The 20,000-nt window shown below is 36.1% G+C and overlaps 1 protein-coding gene across 3 annotated transcripts in view; it reads left to right on the top strand.

Annotated features, from left to right (window-relative positions):
- The window catches only part of LOC128247021 (uncharacterized), an 811,207-nt gene that overhangs the window by 590,182 nt on the left and 201,025 nt on the right, over window positions 1-20,000 (top strand). For all 3 annotated transcript variants that reach the window (XM_052965583.2, XM_052965578.2, XM_052965575.2), the window contains exon 9: window positions 9,448-9,549. In XM_052965583.2, the coding sequence (XP_052821543.1) occupies window positions 9,448-9,549 (102 nt within the window). The remainder of the gene's footprint in view (window positions 1-9,447; window positions 9,550-20,000) is intronic.

The raw sequence follows: 20,000 nt of genomic DNA, 5'->3' as shown, positions 1-20,000 counted from the left end.
ACTACTACTACTATTACTACTATCACAGCAATCACCACTGCCACTACTACCACCACCACCACCACCACCTCAGCTACTATCACCACAACTACTACTTCCAGTACCATCTCCACAACCATTATCAGCACTACAACTACCACACCAAATTCTACCATCGCACCCACTAGCCGCCACCACCACCATCACAAATAGCACAACCACAAAACCACAACCACAACCGCTACCACCACAGCCACCACCATCACCGCTACCACTAATAACAATTACTAGCTTAAAAGAGTCAACAATCCTCAGAAATTTTAGCCGAGATTCTCAATGTTTGTTCTTGGTTCCATGTATTGACAGTTTAGTGAAGTGTGATGCCGCGATGTTGTGAACGCTGATGATGATTAAGCCATAGAAATCACACATTCTCAATGAGATCTTTTAGAATTCTCCATTTCATTCAATTCTGCAAGTCTCCTTTAAATTTATATCAACAATTATTTGACATTTTAGAAGTGGTTTCTGTAAAATATGACCGCTGTTGTTCATGCTTTCGCTATTGCCGTTTAACCCCACTGGGTTAGTACTGATCACTCAGACGGTTGGCTAAAGGCGCCCCAGTGGTGAGCATCTCGTATTTATGTTTATTTTTTCCCCCTTTCATACATAATGTTTCTAGGGTTACATTATCGACATTTTTTTTTCAAACGTAAAAGCATGATTTCAGAGAAATTTGACTGTTATTTCTTGCAAGGCAAGCAACCATAAAGAGGCTCCATTGCTAGCTCGTTATACGATCCTTTTATTTGTGAATCTTATTTGATGTGTAATATTTTATTGGCTACAACATGACTACAAATTTTCGTGTGAGGCAACAGTTGTTTTATATTAATGCTACAACTGAACTGGTGCTTATTTTATCTCACTTTACGTCTTCTGTCTCCATCTTTAGATAGTTCTACCCGCCTAAACGAGCTAATGAAAGAACTACTACATAATCATTGAAATTGCATTGAGATCTTTCTCAAATGGTATCCTACTCTCTCAAGAAAAAGTCATATTAGATTACGTAGTTCTGCATAGAACGGAATGGACACAGCTAGAATAGCTTCGATCATAGATTTAATTGGCCAGGACGACCTAGGGTTAAATAATGTTAACAAACTGGCAAGGTTTTGAACTCATAAAAGACAACAACAACCTATCACAATGTTATTTTCTTTTTCTGCCGCTCTGTTATTCGTCCTTCGTTTTCGACCATGACTATCACTCAGGATTCACTTGGATATCTGTTCTACTCTAACCTGATCTGGCCATGTCTGACCTGGTCTTTTATGATCTGGTCTTGTCTGATCGGATCTGATCTGGCCTGTTCTGATCTGGTCAGGTCTAGACTGATTTTGATTGGTCTGGTCTAGTCTAGTCAGATCTGGTCCTATCCGAGCAAGGAGACGTTCCCAAATGTAGAGCATGTATGGTAAAGTGCAGCACTTGAGACCATTGTTAGCTTTGTGGTTTAATGTTTCTCAGAATTTGCAGTTCCTTTAGTTTCAACTTTTGGGCCACCACTATGAATCCTAGTGTCCCAGTTGCTTCAGTTTTGGTTGAAGCAGCTCTCAGAAGTCAACCGCGATGACTTTCAGGGATACTTCAAGACAGTTCTTGAACCACTTCAAAACCTCACCCCAACCCACCAACACGCACATACACTCACAGACATACTTATCAACAACGTGCTTTCGCTGACAGGGTTTACCAGTATGAATCTGCTTTGCAATGCAGCGGGCTGATATGCGACTGACATTCCCTGTTCATCTCTCTTGAGCCTTTTACAAAATGGTGTAAAGCTTAGGGCATTGGACCAGATATATATATATATAATATATATAATTAAAAAATAATGTAATAACACATTACGGAGGATACTCTTTTACTCTTTTACTTGTTTCAGTCATTTAACTGCAGCCATGCTGGAGCACGGCCTTTAGTCGAGCAAATCGACCCCAGGACTTATTCTTTGGAAGCCTAGTACTTATTCTATCGGTTTCTTTTGCCAAACCGCTATGTTACGGGGACGTAAACACACCACCATCGGTTGTCAAGCGATGTTGGGGGGACAAACACAAACACAGAAACATATATATATATATATATATATATATATATATATATATATATATATATATATATACATATATACGCCGGGTTTCTTTCATTTTCTGTCTACGAAATCCACTCACAAGGCTTTGGTCGGCCCGAGGCTTTAGTAGAAGACACATGCCCAAGGTGCCACGCAATGGGAATGAACCCGGAACCATGTGGATGGTAAGCAACCTACTTACCACACAGACACTCGTTATAAACAATTAATAATTATTTATGAATATATCAATGGCCAAACATGTTATCATAAAATACATACAAGAAGAATGTTTATAAATATGAACGAGTTACAATTATAATTAAGAGGGTTTCAAAACCCTTAAATGTTTAGAAATAGCAATGCAAACCGCTATAAAGCCATTTTTATCACTCATAGTATTCTTCTTCACGATAAAAGCAGTCTGCGAGCGACATGGCAAATAGAATCCACAACTTAAAAATAACTGGTAAATTCCCATTGCAATTTCGACGTTAGGAGCCAATTAAGGGACCCATTCGTGTCGTCAGGGGAATATTCCTATAGATAGATATCAATAGCCTTGAGGCTAACATGTATCCCGACCGGCAAGAGAAATGTGTCAACCTCTATCTATACATTCAAGTTTTGAATTCAAATGCCATGCACAGCGTTTATGAGAAAAGACTGCTAAATTTAAGCTGTGTAAATTACTAAGCTGTATATTATATACTCAGTTTACATATGTATACGATCTATTTACATCTAGACACCCTGTCCACAACTGCTATCTCTCTTTATACATGCCTGCTATATTTATACATAGCTGCTCCGTCAACGGCCAGATGTTCTGTCTATTTCTACATATACTCCACACAACAGTTTGCCATATCTACAACCACCTGGCCTATCTACATGTGCATATCCCATCGGCAGCTAATTGACCTTATTTCTAGATGGGTGTCCTGTCTTCAGCTGGATGTGTTGTCTACAGCTCCAGGTTTTATCAATAGCAATGTAATATTAAAAAAAAAAGACTTTTTACCCACAGCTGCTTGTTACATCTAAAACGAGACGCCCTATCTATAGCTAGTTGCCAAGTGTGTAGTTAACAGTCCAACATGCCTTACTTTTTTACTCTTTTACTTGTTTCAGTCATTTGACTGCGGCCATGCTGGAGCACCGCCTTTACTCGAGCAAATCGACCCCAGAACTTATTCTTTGCAAGCTTAGTACTTATTCTATCGGTCTTTTTTGCTGAACCGCTAAGTTACGGGGACGTAAACACACCAGCATCGGTTGTCAAGCAATGTTGGTGGGGGGGGGGGGAGACAAACACAGACTCACAAACACACACGCACACATATATATACATATAGACGACGGGCTTCTTTCAATTTCCGTCTACCAAATCCACTCAGAAGGCTTTGGTCGGCCTGAGGCTCTAGTAGAAGACACTTGACGAAGGTGCCACGCAGTGGGACTGAACCTGGAACCATGTGGCTGGTAAGCAAGCTCCTTACCACACAGCCACTCCTGCGCCTTCTTTACATCTATTATCTACAACAACATATTTCGTCTACAGATGCATATCCTGTCCACAGCTATATGCTCTATCTATAGCTAGATGGCCTGACCAGAGCTACATGTTCTATCTACAACTATATTCTTTCTACAGATACATGCTGTTTACTGCCACATGCACTGTCCACAACTAGATGTTCAGTCTATGGCTACACGCTCTGTCTACAGTGTCATGCCCTGTCCATAGCGACATTTCGTATCTACAGCTATGTCTAGTAAACAGCTGTACTAGCTGTATGCTTTCTCTACAGCTACATGCCCTAGCTACAGCAACATGCCCTATCTACAACTACATGCTCCGTCTACAGTAACACACCCTGTCCACAACTACATTTCCTCTTTGTAGTTATTTTCTATCTACAACCAGATCTCTGTACTATTAGATCTCCTTACTGTACCTTGATGTTCTATTTACATCAAGATGCTCTTTTTACTTCTAGATATATGTCTACAGGTAGCTTCTGTGTCTACAACCATTTATTTGTGAAGAGAATTTTACTTCTATAATTTACATCGATGTTTTCCATTGATTTTCCTCTGACGGCTCAGCTGGAATGTTCTATCGAATATTTGAATATTTGCATATAACTTACAGGAAGAAACATTTTTGCAAAGGGAAATACATTTACCATTCTCTAGTCAGCTCTGACGTATGCGTAGTGTCTAACCACAGTTTGATAGTTTGAACGAAGCAGACTAATCGATGTTTGCCTGGGAGATACATAATAGCCAAAGCAGAGATTGAACCAACAGTGAGATGGGTAACAGAGCTAGAACATCGTTCCTGTAGCTCTATTGTATACAAACTTCCATGGTCATTGTTTTGCCGAACTAAGTTTTGTATATCTTCCTAAAGTTACTAAGCGTATGAGTTCTCTTTCCTCTATTTGTCATATTTTCGCTGTTACTGTCCTCCTCTTGTAAGAAGTGATTCTGCTTTAATAGTTTCTTTAACATGTCTCATCGAACTCTAATTCTTTTTGCTTGTCAGATAAATATCATGTCAATTCTTTAAAACCTTGCATTGATCGTGTTATATTCTTCTCGTTAGATTTCTGTCCTTTTCTCTTGTAACTCCCCAACACTTTAAATAACTGTCTCAGATCGTTTCTTGCCATTTTGTCGTGAGGGACTTCCAAAAAGATAATTAAAAAATGGTATACGCGACTATTCTGCCTGTGGTCAGGGAAAATGAGCCAACTAATTACTCTTTACTTTTTACTCTTTTACTTGTTTCAGTCATTTGACTGCGGCCATGCTGGAGCACTGCCTTTAATCGAGCAACTCGACCCCAGGACTTTTTCTTTGTAAACCTAGTACTTATTCTATCGGTCACTTTTTGCCGAACCGCTAAGTTACGGGGACGTAAACACACCACCATTGGTTGTCAAGTGATGTTGGGGGTACAAACACAGACACACAAACATACATATATATACATATATATATATACATATATACGACGGGCTTCTTTCAGTTTCCGTCTACCAAATCCACTCACAAGGCTTTGGTCAGTCCGAGGCTATAGTAGAAGACATTTGTCCAAGGCGCCACACAGTGGGACTGAACCTGGAATAATGTGGTTGGTAAGCAAGCCACTTACCACACAGCCACTCCTACGCCTAATTATTGATGATGTAATTAATATACGCTGAAATTAATTTGGTTGATCTTCTTTACTTGACCTGAGAGAGAAATTTTGTGGATTAACTACTTGCTACTATCTTTCGCAGCAGAATTAAAATCACGTGTTTACAGAAAACACATCTCTATCGTAAGCTTGTGTAGTTAAATGTTCGTTCCTTCGATGACGTTGACAACGATTCCACTTTATACAAATTAATGCGGATCAGCTTAATTCTGACCGAGATGGTAGATATAAGCTCCTGTTTTCTCTTGATCAGGAAAATGAAGAACCGATCTCTGATGAATCAGAAGTAAATGCTAAAACTAACCGAGTCGATTAACTTTCAAGTCTCTCCTGGCCGCTGAGAGAGAAACCTGACAGAACTACAATATAAACTTTGCAAAGCTAAGTTTAAACTGTGTCTTTATTGAAAATACACACTCTATGTATCTTAATGCCACGCACTTCTTATATCAATATTCATACATACATACACTCACGCAATACATACATACACACCACACACACACACACACACACACACACATATATATATATATGTGTGTATGCGTGTGTGTATATATATGGATATATCCATACACATGGATATACATTCATACACATACACCCACACGCACACACACAGATACATACATATATATATGTGTGTGTGTGTGTGTGTGTATGCAGACACACACACACATATGATGTGTCTATGTCTTCATTTTCTAAACCATAAAGGGTTGGGTATTTTGTAAATGTTAACATTTGCCAATTGGCAGAAATATTTTTCGAAATGTATAATCTCTATAATGCCAACCGCAGTACAAAGGTAGCAGAATACAATAACTGCAGCAAGAAGTAAACTCGTCAGTTTTATTAATTCTATATAAGAATACATTTCTAGTATTTCTATAAAATAATTTTCAGGTTTTAACCTCGAAAGATAACATGCGGGTTTGACACTCAAAGAATGGAAATGTTGACCTATTTGGCTTCCATTCCTGTTCAGTTTAGTAAAAGCTATATATGCTTTTATAGTTAAATACGTGTGTTTGTATGTATATGTGCGTGTGTATAAGATATCTAGAACTAATCTACAACCATTGCACTCTTGATAATATAAATTTAAGAGAAATTATGCAACCTACTATACGCTAGAGGTGATCCCAAAACAAGTCATTTGGCAGAATGGCAAAGATTTACTTGAAAGAGATTCCAGTATCCATCTCATACAGTCGATGTCTTCTTGGGCTGCCTATTCTGCAGTAACTATAATTGTCTTCTCTTCAGAGTTGGCTAACTGCATAATACCTGCTATTCCCTGAGTACAAGCTGGCAACCCATGCTTCTCAGTGTAATCACCCATTCTGCCTTGCCTTTCACTATAGTTCGTATACCAACCATTTTCCGGAATATCAAACTTCCCATTTCACCTATTTTTCACAGACAACAGACTATGCAAATATACTCAGCCTTTGTTTTTGTTAATTTCGAAAATAATAAAGAATTTTGTAAAATAACTTTGCTATTAACATGAAATGTTGATGAAAGGTTTACGTTTAGACCACTTTAAAACTGATGGTTTGCATTATAAAAATAGACGAATTCATGAGTAGATTGCTATGAAAAGGGTGAAGCCTGACTTTAACCAAACTAATCTCATATGCCCAGAAGGATCTCTTCCAACTAATTAATTTTGAAAATATGAATTTAGGATTTAATAGCTTCAAATTATTTGAAGGTGTTGGCATGGCTAGAGTTGTTAAGAAGTTTGCGGCACATTTACATCGTTCTGCGTTACCTTGGGAAGGTGTCTTCTAACTCAAAGTTGGGCAGACCAAGGTTTGTGAGTAGAATTTGCTTGAAGGTAACTGAGCGTGTGCGGGCGGGCGGGCGGGCATGTGTGTGTGTGTGTGTGTGTGTGTATGCACGTATGTATAATTAAAGGATGTTTATATATATATATATAAACAGTATGTGAAGAAAGTCTAAGCAAGCGAAGTATATGTGTTTGTACGTGGAAACAGAGTGACTAAAATTTCAGTTTAACATACATACACACATGCATATATGAGACAGCCTCTCTGTGATGTTTATGCTATCTGCGAATCACTTGTCATTCATGTTAAGGAAGTCTGAAGGATATCTCACTGAGTCGCAAGGAAACAGAAATACCAAAATTACACAGATTCTTTGTGGATGACTTGAAACTTTATACAATAAACATGCATGAAATGAAAAAAAGCTTTGGCCTAATTACAACATTCTCAAAAGATGTAGGGTTGGAGTTTGGTCAGGGTAAGTGTTGTTATATGGTTGTGAAAAGGGGGAAGACTATAAACCAGACTAGCAACATCTTCATCAATGATTTGACTGTTTCCCCTGTATCTGACGAGGAATATTATAGGTATCTAGGAATGGATGAAAACATATCCTATAATGGCACCTGTAACAAAACACGTGTCACTAAAGAATACTACAGCCGAATAAAGTAACTTTGGACCTCAGAACTTACAGCATTTAATAATACAGTGGCCCACAATGTTTTTGCAGTGCCAGTACTCATACTAACATTTGGGCTGCTTGATTGGACGCTTGATGAGATCCGAGCCATTGATATGAAAACCCTAAAAATACTAACAAGTACACATAATTTCCACATAAACAGTGACGTAAACCACGTCTACCGAAAACGAAAACAAGGCGGCAGAGGCTTAACATCGATCCAAAATGCCTTAGAATGTCGCATCATATTCCTTCACCAACATCTTTTAGCAACTAATTGTCGAAGTGCATCTCTTGACCAAGTTTGCATACATGAGACTGATAACATCATAAAACTTGCAAGGCAGCTCATTGAGCAACTCTTTGATAACCTAGAATACATGCCCAGAGAACGTATCATCAGATGAAAGGAAGAGCGTATATGAGCAGAAGACTATGTATGGATATGTTAGTAGAAACTCCGTGATGATAGTAAATTGATCATCAAAGCAGTTTATCATGGACGAATAGCCGGATTGCTACCTCCCACTTTGAGGGGTATGCGTTTGCAATCCAAGAACAGGAAATATCAACCAAGTACCCGATGCCCAAAAGAGATAGAGATGCAGGAAAAGCAGCCGATGCAGACTTTGTGACAACCAATGTAGACTTTGTGGAGTTCACACTGAAGATATCACCCACATCATAAGCAGTTGTCCCAAAACGTCATCACGGTATTATCTACCGATGAGTCATGACGTTTATAGCTAGGACACTCTATAATGAAATCCGTCGAAAAGATTATCCCGAGGACAAAGAAATAAGAACCCACAATATAGTAGAAGCATTAGCCTCTCATAATAAAAAGGCTAATTCGTACATTACAAGTGCAATCGGTCAGCGGAACAGTAAACATATGCAAGACTTTTCTAAAGTTCCAATTTGTCTGTGTTAACTACATTCCAAAGATAGAGCGTTGTATCTTTGTTGGAAATCGGCTGCCTCCGCAGTGAAGGATTTATAATAGTTAAAAAATAGAAGTGACATACAAAATAATCTACAACAAAATATTTCAACGATCTTTATAATATTTTAGTTTGCATTACCTGCAGAGGTATATGTAACTGGCCTCCAGAAACAAAACGTTTTATTGCTGTTTAGAAGCTACGATCTGTCCTTTAAAACATTTTAGTCGCAGACTCAATATGAAGCATAAATTATTTAATTAATAGTCTTGAGATGTCATAATTAGAGGTTAATAGAGAAATATGTAAATGAGGCCTCAATTCCCATCGTAAACGCAACTGAAATGGCGATTAACCGCGATTCTAACCATACACCAAAATTAGTTCAATGGCGGCTAAGCTCTTCTCAACAGAGCCTTTTTTTCTTTTTTTTTTTTTACATGTTTGCTAAGTCTCATATCACCGCATTTATGTACCGAGTTGAATAGAGACTAGAAAGAAACGTTACATCTTTACGCTGTCACTGAACCAAATTGACCTAGAAAGATTTTGAAAGTTCGGTGTAAGCTAGGAATTTGACAAAATTTTAGGCTTTTCTTTTAACTGAAAATGTTGAAAGAAAAGGAATGAAAACAGATGGATCAGCTAATCCACCAATTTTGTCTTATGTTTGTTTTTAGAAAGAACAAAAAACAGTTGAACAGCTGCTTGCATGTGAAATTATGAAATATAAGCAGCAATGGAATAAAGACGAAAATGATCTAACGAAAGCCATATGTGAGGTAGGTAGCTCTGTACAAGCCATCTCATAGCTCCGATTTCTTATCTATCCACAACATTTACCATTATTCGCAGACATCTTGTGTTCATTTACTTATGTATACTTACATTTCAATTTCTTACTTGCTTTTCTTGTTTTCTATAATTACAGTTCTGTTTATAACAGGAAATATCATTTTGTTTGTTTGGCTTTTATTTTTCTGAAATTTTCTGATTTATTTTTCTTTTGCTTTCTTCCTTCCTTGTTAGATCTCTTATTTCTTTTGAAGAACACACCCCCTCATAACACCACAAAAACATCACTCTACCCACCACCACCACTACCACCACCACCGCCGCTAAACTATCAATGATGGATAGAAATACAAATTCTCTTGTTTGACGGCAAGTTGCATGGTTCAAAAGATATAGTACAAAACCACAACACAAAAAAAAATATCATAACTAAGAAAAAGAAACCAACACAATACACACACACAAGAAAAAACCCAAAATATTTCTTCACAGTGTTTTGACCTGTTAAAATAGGAATTTAGAAAATTAAATTCTAAACTAAACTGTCTTCGTATATGTCAATTGATGTAAAAGTTTAATTTCCTTGAAAAAAAAATCTTCCGTGGGCAAACTTTTATTTTTTTATTTCGTCCTCCATTAGTCTCAAGATTAAAACAAGGTCAGTCACATGATTGCATTTTATTTCTTTTTTTATATATTATTCTTTTATGTTTTTACCAACAGATTAGGTAGCATAACAAGTAGTTATCTCAAAGGAAATATCCTACTGCATTGTTTGCTAGTAACGACGCTGGCATCTTCGCTGGAACTGAAGTAATGGCTACACTCAACTAATGTTGTCTTCAGCTTCCTAACGGCGAAGTAACTGCAAATTTTGTCTTGTTTGTTTTGTGGTTGTTATTGTTGTTGTTGTGGTTGTTAGTGTTGTTGTATTTTCTCCAGTACTAATTTGTTTCGCAAGCTATCAAATATTTAGATTGTTCCACTACCAAACAGCACTTTTAATGCTGTGATTATATACGTTGTGCTTATGAACAAAATATATCATGTACACACACACACACACCCATATTTGGATTTACACACACATACATATTAATATATATATATATATATGTGTGTGTGTGTGTGTGTGTGTGTGTGTGTGTGTGTGTGTGTGTGTGTGTGTGTGTGTCTGTATGTACGTATGTATCTATGTATGTATATATATACACATATGTACGTATGAAGAGCGAGATAGAACTAGAGGTCGATGGATTGATAGACTTGGAATGTTTCCGTACTCATACACACACATAGGCACATAAATATATACAAACATACATACTTTCGTACGCACATACACTCAAATGTGTATGTGTGTGTGTACTCAATAGCAACAAACATTTACCGATAAAAGGTTTACATACTGTGAATGGAGTCAAATTTCTTACGAATTTGGGACTGACAGTGACTTCGAGTTTTGCCTGTATGATAGCTTGTTCATGCCCATACACGTATACCTACGTTTCCACACACACAGATACATAGCACTTACACACACACACACACACACACACACAGATAGATAGATAGATAGATAGATAGATAGATAGATAGATAGATAGATAGATAGAAATAGTTAAGACTAGCAGCACCCATGGAAATTTCACCGTTATTTTGTAAACTATTAGGTTATCAAGAAAGTTCTTGCGGTTTTTAACCTTTAAATTCAGATGCACATATCTCGGCTCAAACAAAACTTTAATAATCGAAATAAGCAGTATCAGAATCAACACACTTTTGACAACGCGAAACAAGTTTATTTATGCCAGTAGCGTAAAAATCCTGTGTTCTGGTGGCGATGAAGTCGTTGAAGGCGTATTTGGCATCGTCTTGGTTTTTGAAGCATTTCTCACGCATTGCTTGAAAAAGTGGTAGTTGGTGGGCGAGAGGTTTGGTGAGTATGGCGGATGAGGCAGAGTTTTGTAGCCCAATTCGTTCAACTTCTGGAGGGTCAGTTGTGCGGCGTGCGGCCGAGCGTTGTCGTGGAGAAGAATTGAACCTTTTCTGTTGACCAATGCTGGCTGTTGTTGTCGGAGTTTCTTATGAATTTCATCCATTTGCTGACAGTACTTCTCTGCCGTAACGGTTTCGCCTGGATCCAAAAAGCTGTGATTGATGAAAGCGGCCGCAGACCACCAAACAGTCACCATGACCTTCTTTTGGTACAACTTTGACTTCGGAAAGTACGTGATGCTTCGTCGGCGCCCAACCACTGCGCTGAGCTGAGCGTCGCCGTTTGTCATAAAGAATCCACTTTTCATCGCAAGTCACAATCCGGTCGAGAAACGGGTATTTGTTGCGTAAAAGAAGGGAGGACGACACTTCAAAACGGCGTTCTTTTCATTGGTTGTCGTTCAGTTCGTGCGGCACCCATTTCTCAAGTATTTTTGTTTTCCCAATCTCTTTCAAGTGGTTGGAAATTATCGTATACGTTACGTCTAATTCAGAAGCAAGCCCTCGAACAGTTGTACGTGGATTGGCTTCGACTAAGGATCTTAGTTGATCGTTGTCAACATCCGATGGCCGACCACTACGCTTATCATCTTCAAGACTCTGGTCACCGCTACGAAATTTCTTGAACCACCATTGTGCTGTAGGTTCATTAGTGGTTCCTGGGCCAAACGCATCGTTGATATCGTGAGCTGTTTCAGCAGCTTTTCAGCCTAGCTTGAACTGGAATAAGAAAATTGTGCGAATTTACTTTTTGTCCATGTTGTATTCAACGTTCCGGAAAAATAGACCTAATTCTTCAAAAAGAAAAAGAGTAACATGATTAGATACAGCGAAAAACGAGCTTTAATATAATATATAAAATCAAAGTAATTTCACGAAAATTAATTTGAAAATACATAATTTAAAACCAAAAATTAAAATTCCGCAAGAACTTTCTTGATAACCGAATATGATGCAGTTGTGAAATTAACAAAGAACCACGAAATACAGAGTTTTATTCTAAATTTCATATTTTCAGAAGCGTCTTATTTTGAGAGATTGTGTAATTTTGCATAAAGTGATAGAGAATGTGCAGCCTTAGGAGAGAACATCCTTGGAATGTATATTTTTTGTTATACGTGCTTTCTCTTTGAAAGCTCTTTCCTATTATTTTTATCTTGACGTGAAGAATTAAACACCCTCTAGAAAGTCTTTCATGCATTTATCTAAAAGAACATACCCGTTAACTTCTCTTTGCCTTTATTGTGGCTATATTATTAAGATTAGTGAAAATATGCAGTGAGAATGTAATATATATCAAACTCTTTAAGCAATCCCTAGTATGGAAGAAAATCGGTAACAAACTGTGTATAATATTATTCTATTACTCTATGACTACGTTGGTAACACTATAACAGATCTTGAAACACTGCACTGCATATTTATTTCATGTCTGAAAAACAATGTGCATATTGTCGGACATGAAACAAGCAGCTCCCGTGAACGAATTAAAAGTAGCTGCACCGCTGCACCGCTGCACCGCTGCACCGCTGCACCGCTGCACCGCTGCACTGCGGATTCTTTTAAAATATCAATGATATATATATTACACTTTAATATATTTATTTATCGTCCCTATATCGTTACCTCTCTATCCCGGTTTCTCTTCTTTCTCTCTCACTCTCTCTCTCTCCATTGCGTATATATATATATATACATATATATAGGTCTTGTCAATGTATTAACAAATTATCTCCATCTCTCTTTATAATGATAATAATAATATATGTGTGCACCTATATCATAAGGTATTCAACCAGTCTAATCTTGGACATTTCTATCCCTCTGAGGTTTATATATCCTCACCTGTAAACACACCAACATCAGTTGTCAAGCGACGGTGAGGGAGGGGACAAACAGACACAAACACACACATATATACGTGTATAAAGGATGACCACTAGGTGGACATCCAATATGCTAGAAAGAGGTCACCAACGACCCAACCACAAAGAAAAATAATGTTCTCCAGAAAAATTTCGCAAAACATATATATATATATAGCTTTTATCTTTTACTTGTTTCAATTGTTAAATTGTGGCCATGCTGGGACATCGCGATGAAGAATTTTTAGTCGGATGAATCGATCTCCGAACTTTTTTAAACCCGGTACTTATTCTATCGGTGTCTTTTACCGAACCGCTATGTGATGTTGACTTAAACACACCAACACCGGTTGTCAAGCGGTGGCGGGAAACAAACACAAAACACACGCACGCACCCCCCTTATATATATATATATATATATATATATATATATATGACAAGCTTTTCAGTTTCCATCTACTGAATCTTTTGGCTTTGGTCGATCCGAGGCTAGAGTAGAACACATTTGCTCAAGGTGCCACGCAGTGCAACTAAACCAGGAACCACATCACATGACTGGGAAGCAAGCTTCCAACCACACGGCTACATATCCAAATATTCAAGCCTGCGCGTTCGCGCACGCGTGTCTGTGTCTGTGTCTGTTTCTGTGTCCCTGTGTGTGTGTGTGTTTTTGCGTGTATGTATATATATATATATATATATATATATATATATATATATATATATATATATATATATATATATATATATTCATATATACAAAGACACACCCACCCACACACATGTATCTATGATGGTCTTAACAGAATGATCAAGAGCACCACCATTCAATAAAGTAATTTATATATTTTAAAATATATATTATATTTTTATTACTCTAATATCGACCTTACACCAGATCAAATCTTTCTTGTTGCCTAACCCTTCCTCAGAGGTCAAATTGAGCTTACAGAAATATATAACGATACTTATACAAATTATATTAGGAAAAATATGAACCACAAATGAAAATACAAACAAAAATTCATTTATAAACATGGTTTTGAGAAATAATATGAAGCCCTTATGTCTAACGGGTTTACCATATAAGGCCAGTCTAGTATTGATTTCTTTTTAAATATATAGAAAGAGCTGAATGTTAGAAATAGCTTGTGAGAGAACACTAAAAGAAAGATGTATAGAAATAATAAAAGGTACAAAGGACAAGAAAGAAAGAACGAAAGCAAGACAGACAGGCAGATAGATAGATAGACAGACACACAGACAGTTAGATAGATAGATAGATAGATAGATAGATAGATAGATAGATAGATAGATAGATAGATAGACAGATAGACAGATAGACAGATAGATAGACAGATAAATAGATAGATAGATAGATAGATAGATAGATAGATAGATAGATAGATAGATAGATAGATAGATAGATAGATAAAGACAGTATTTTACAGAAGATATTTGACAGCTAAACTATTTCAACTAGAATTAAATATTTAAATAATATATTCTGATATATAATCGATGGTCATTTAAAATGTATGTGTTTATGTAAGTATATATGTATTTGTGTATGCATGCGCGTGTGTGTATGTGTGTATATATGTGAGTGTGTGTGAGTGCGTATGTTTGCATGACTATATATGTGTGTGTATATGTATGTATGTATGTATGTGTATTGAAAGCTAAACAAAACAGTGCACAAGATACTGTTTAAGAAGACTCGGCTGACTCATTGCTTTTTACCCAAATTTTAAAATTTGAAATATTACTAATAACTGTTCAAATTTATACTAATTAAAAATTAACACGATAATTAAGATTCTATTCCTGTAAAACAATAATAATCATTATATTAATGCGTGTACATTACATTAAACAAGAATATTTCGCGAAAAATTAAACATTTCTGCTCTGAATAAATACAGCAGTGTTTTTGCTAGGAATAGTCCTGTTTATTGTAATATATACGGATTGATATAAAATTAATTATTGCTTTCCAGTATTAGGATTTAATTAACATGTGATTTGTAAATTAATATAAATTTCGCCAGTTATTAGAAATATTTTCTTTTTAAAATTATTTATTGTTGAGCAAAATGCTATGAGTTGAGTCCCGTTTAACGATAATTACTTTCCAGTTCTCTTTATATACATACACACGCACGTACATGTATATATATATATATATATATATATATATATATATATATATATATATATGTGCAGGGTGATTCAGAAGTTGATTCAGTAATTCAATGGTGTATAATATTTGCATAATTACTTTGTTTTGATGTATTTTAAATTCAGTCTTTGCTGTTCTATTGTGAATCATATGTCTATGTGTGTGAGATAGAGTAGAGGAGAGAGCGGGAATATCGGGTATGGCCGGTTCATAAGGTTACCCAGAGTTTTATGTCCATAAAGCGTTTAGCATTACACGCGAAACACTGGGCAACCCTATGAACCGGGCATAACTAAAATTTTCTAAATACGCTACTGCTCGATAACTCGGAGTGTGCTTCTCTTTCGGATTCATATTTTAATGATTACATATATATATATATATATATATATATATATATATATATATATATATATATATATATATATATATATATATATATATATATATTACCAGCGTCGCCTTACTGGTACTTGTGCCGGTGGCACGTGAAAAACAATATTCGAGCGAGGTCGTTGCGAGTGCCGCTTGACTGGCTCCTATGCAGGTGGCACGTAAAAAACACCATTTGAACGTGGCCGTCGCCAGTACCGCCTGACTGACCCTCGTGCCGGTGGCACGTAAAAGCACCCACTACACTCTCGGAGTGGTTGGCGTTAGGAAGGGCATCCAGCTGTAGAAACTCTGCTAGATCAGATTGGAGCCTGGTGCAGCCTTCTGGCTCACCAGTCCTCAGCCAAACCGTCCAACCCATACCAGCATGGAAAGCGGACGTTAAACGATGAGGATGGTATATGTTTTGAACTCTGTCACGCATGCGCACTAAGTTATAACATTCTTGTTCACTTCCATTGTTAATAGCAGTGCTTGGAAGTAAAGTGTGTAGTGTAAAGTGGTATCGAAAGGAAGACCAGGTTTCTTCTGCGCAGGATCTCCTTGCTTGTGTCGAAGAAGGCGAAATGTTTTTGAAAATAGTCATAACAGGTGAGGATTCGTGGGTGTATAGTTATGACCCCGATTACAAGGTCTCAGTCTTTACAGTGGAAGACTCCAAAAGATTTCCAGATGTCGAGAAAATCCAAGACAACACGACGGGAATGCTTCCATCGATGGAAACAACCCTGGATAAAGTGGGTGGCTTCAGAGAAGGACAATTTCGTGAGAGATTAAATGCCGAATCGATATCTGTTTTAGTTTTCTTTTCATAGCACCAGTCCCGATAGTTTTCGATCAGACCTTTTATATATATATCTGTAAAAATATGTGACACTTATTCGGTAGCCATGATAAAACTCCGAGTTATCCGGGGTGGGAACCCACGCCGGATAACTGAAGAGATGGCGGCGTGGGTTCCCACTCCGGCATCCGAAACTCGGAATTTTATCATGGCTACCGAATAAGTGTCACATATTTTTACAGATAAATTCCTCTGTTTACATAATATCGAGGTCTCTTTCTTTTGTTGTCCTTTCTATCAATATATATATATATATATATATATATATATATATATATATATATATATATATATATATATATATATATATATATATATATATTAGACGTTATGATGCTACTAATATACCAACCAAGTTAAAGTTCTTGGTTGGATTTGAACTCAGAAGGTCGAGAGTCAGAACGAATACGACAAGGCATTTTGTCAGACGATTTAACGATTCTCTCTGAAACCATTGCCCATTAAAACAGTTTCTTACGTTGGAACAAGGCCAGGTAATTGAGGATATAACTCAGCCGATAAAATCGAGCCCAATAAACAAGAACCTTATTTGAGCAACCGTGGCAGGATGAAGAGCAAATTAGTTAATTAGTTTATTGCGTTTTTAAGCTGAATATCAAGTTGCATGTAACAAGACTATTTATATTTTATGCTTGATTTTCAACATTAGTGTAACAGTAAAACTTAAATTATCATATAGTACCTTATTTTGTGTAATAATGCGTTCATCGGAAAGAAAATATGTGAATGATTATATGAAATTTGAATTTACATTCATAGTTATTATAAGAGTAGAAAGGCCATAATGCGTCATATGCATGGAAATCCTTTTCAATGTTATCATTGAAACCAAACAAATTACAGTGGCATTTAAATACGAATCATAGTAAGTTTAAGTGTCACGATGTGAAGTTTTTAAATGAAAATCTGAAATGGTAATAAAATGACGGTTTGATGGTGGTGGGTGTTATCAGAAAAAAAAATTTAGCAGTCACAGAAGCTTCATGTAATGTAGCAATGAAAATAGTGCGCCCTCCCCCATTAAAAACATCACATATCAAGCAGAAATTTATTCATATACCAAGAAAATTGTAGAAATATATTAGGAATTACGATGAGGAAGAAGAATATTTATCCATGTCTAATATCACTGTTAAGCATAGAATTACTCATATTGACATATCTAACGACATTCTGTCTCAAGTCATTGAAGGACTTGAAAAAAAATTACTGTTGTATTACAAAATATACACCTCGATGAAACGACTTGCATAATAAATTATGTATAATCGGTGTTTTAAAAATGAAAAGATAATAGAATATTAATTTTGCAAATGATTAGAAATATCACAACCGCATCAGATGTATTCAATAATTTAAACCAATTCTTTGAAAAGCATTCATTAGAATAGGAAAATGTCTGTGGAGTTTGCACAAACGCAATTCCTGCTATGCTAAGCTGTCGATCTGGGTTCCAAACTATGATTAAAGAGGATATCTAAAACTGATAGAAGCACTCTCTGTGCAAGCCACTATAAAATACAATATTTTTTAATAAATGAAGCAAGTTTATAAAATTCAATTCAATCTACACGTCATTACATTTTTACACGAGAAGGGAAAAGAACATTCCAGGGCCTCCATAACTGGTAGATGGGAAAAAGTTATCTTCAGACCGGAGAGCTGGCTCAAAATGTCGCAACGAAGTGGGTTTCAAACTTACGCAAGGACCAAAGGGTGTAACTAAACCGAGTAAGATTAAGCTTATCATACAAGAATAAGAATGACTCTCTCTGATCGACTTCTACATAGTTTCCATCAGCCAGATTTCACACACATGTCTGTCTAGTAAACTTGATCAAGGTGCTGCTGCAGTGAGATTGAACTCAAAATCACGTAAATACTGAGTAAAATTCTGAACCATACGGCCACAACTCTGTCATTATTTAAGAAACTGCGTATGTATAATGCATTATTATTCCATACGGAAATAATATGACTACGGATTAAAATAAAATTAGATTGGGTTTTTTTTTCTTTTACAAACATAAGAAATAAACAAAAATATTCTTAAATATACAGAATAAAATAAATCTGGAATATTTGGGAAAAAAATGAGTTTATGCAAATTAGTACACGTAGTAAACATTGAGAGAATACAAAATATTTACACTGTGTTAGGAAAAAAAGTAAAATCAAAATGAAAACGGAGTTATGGGCTTCAAAAGCAGGGAAGAAGAAATTGTATTTTTGCCAAACCTTTTAAACTTTCTAGAAGAAAATGGAAATGATGCGGATGAAGATTATTTCTATTTGTTAATAAAGGAGGCTTTGCGATATTTTAATGATTAGTTGCTTTGTTATTTCTCGATACCAATAGAGAATTTTATGTTCTGGTAACAGACCCTTTCACAGTCAATGTATGTGTTGTTCACAAAGTTGCTCAGGTGGAAGGTTTTAAAATGATCAACAATTTTGTGGTAAAAAACGAATCTTTTTACTTTAGCGATATCAAATGACCGGGTGTTTCGATACAGCACAAAAGGAAATTTCCTTTATTCTCAGAATTTGCTTTGAGAATTTGTTTCCAATAGCATACTTGAGCAAAACTACCTTTTCCTAACTTTTTATGATTAAAAACAAATTAAAGACAGGAGATAATATTTGATGCACAGTTCCTACAATTATTACAAGGACGCATTACACTGCAGAAAATACATAAACTCAACAATCTCATCAAATGTTTGAAGATCACTGTGTACTGTATTTTGTATATTGGATATGGATTGAAAGAACATAGTTTCGTAAAATAAATTTCGTGACAATATGTATATTCATTTTGAAATTTTTTAAAAGTTCGATATCTCATTTATATTGGTTAATAATTTTAAATATTTGAATATTTGATTTTTATCATCAAATGGTTACAAAAAACAGTCACGGAAAATTATTGATTTTGTAAAGTAGGCCATGTTAGTGAAAGGGTGGAAATTGCTGCTTTAGATAACCTTGTTTTTAATGTTAATATGGTGTTCTAAGATTTAGGACTTAAACATCTAGTCCTTATTCTGAACCTAGTAAGCAATTATTTGAAGATTTGTCTGTTCTTTTGGCAATTAGTTGAAGATTTAGCTGTTTCATAACTGCAGAATCTG

The sequence above is a fragment of the Octopus bimaculoides genome, chromosome 1 (assembly GCF_046866305.1).
Source record: "Octopus bimaculoides isolate indiv1 chromosome 1, ASM4686630v1, whole genome shotgun sequence".
In the NCBI taxonomy this organism is placed as follows: Eukaryota; Metazoa; Mollusca; class Cephalopoda; order Octopoda; family Octopodidae; genus Octopus; species Octopus bimaculoides.
This window is presented reverse-complemented; position numbering and strand designations above follow the sequence as displayed.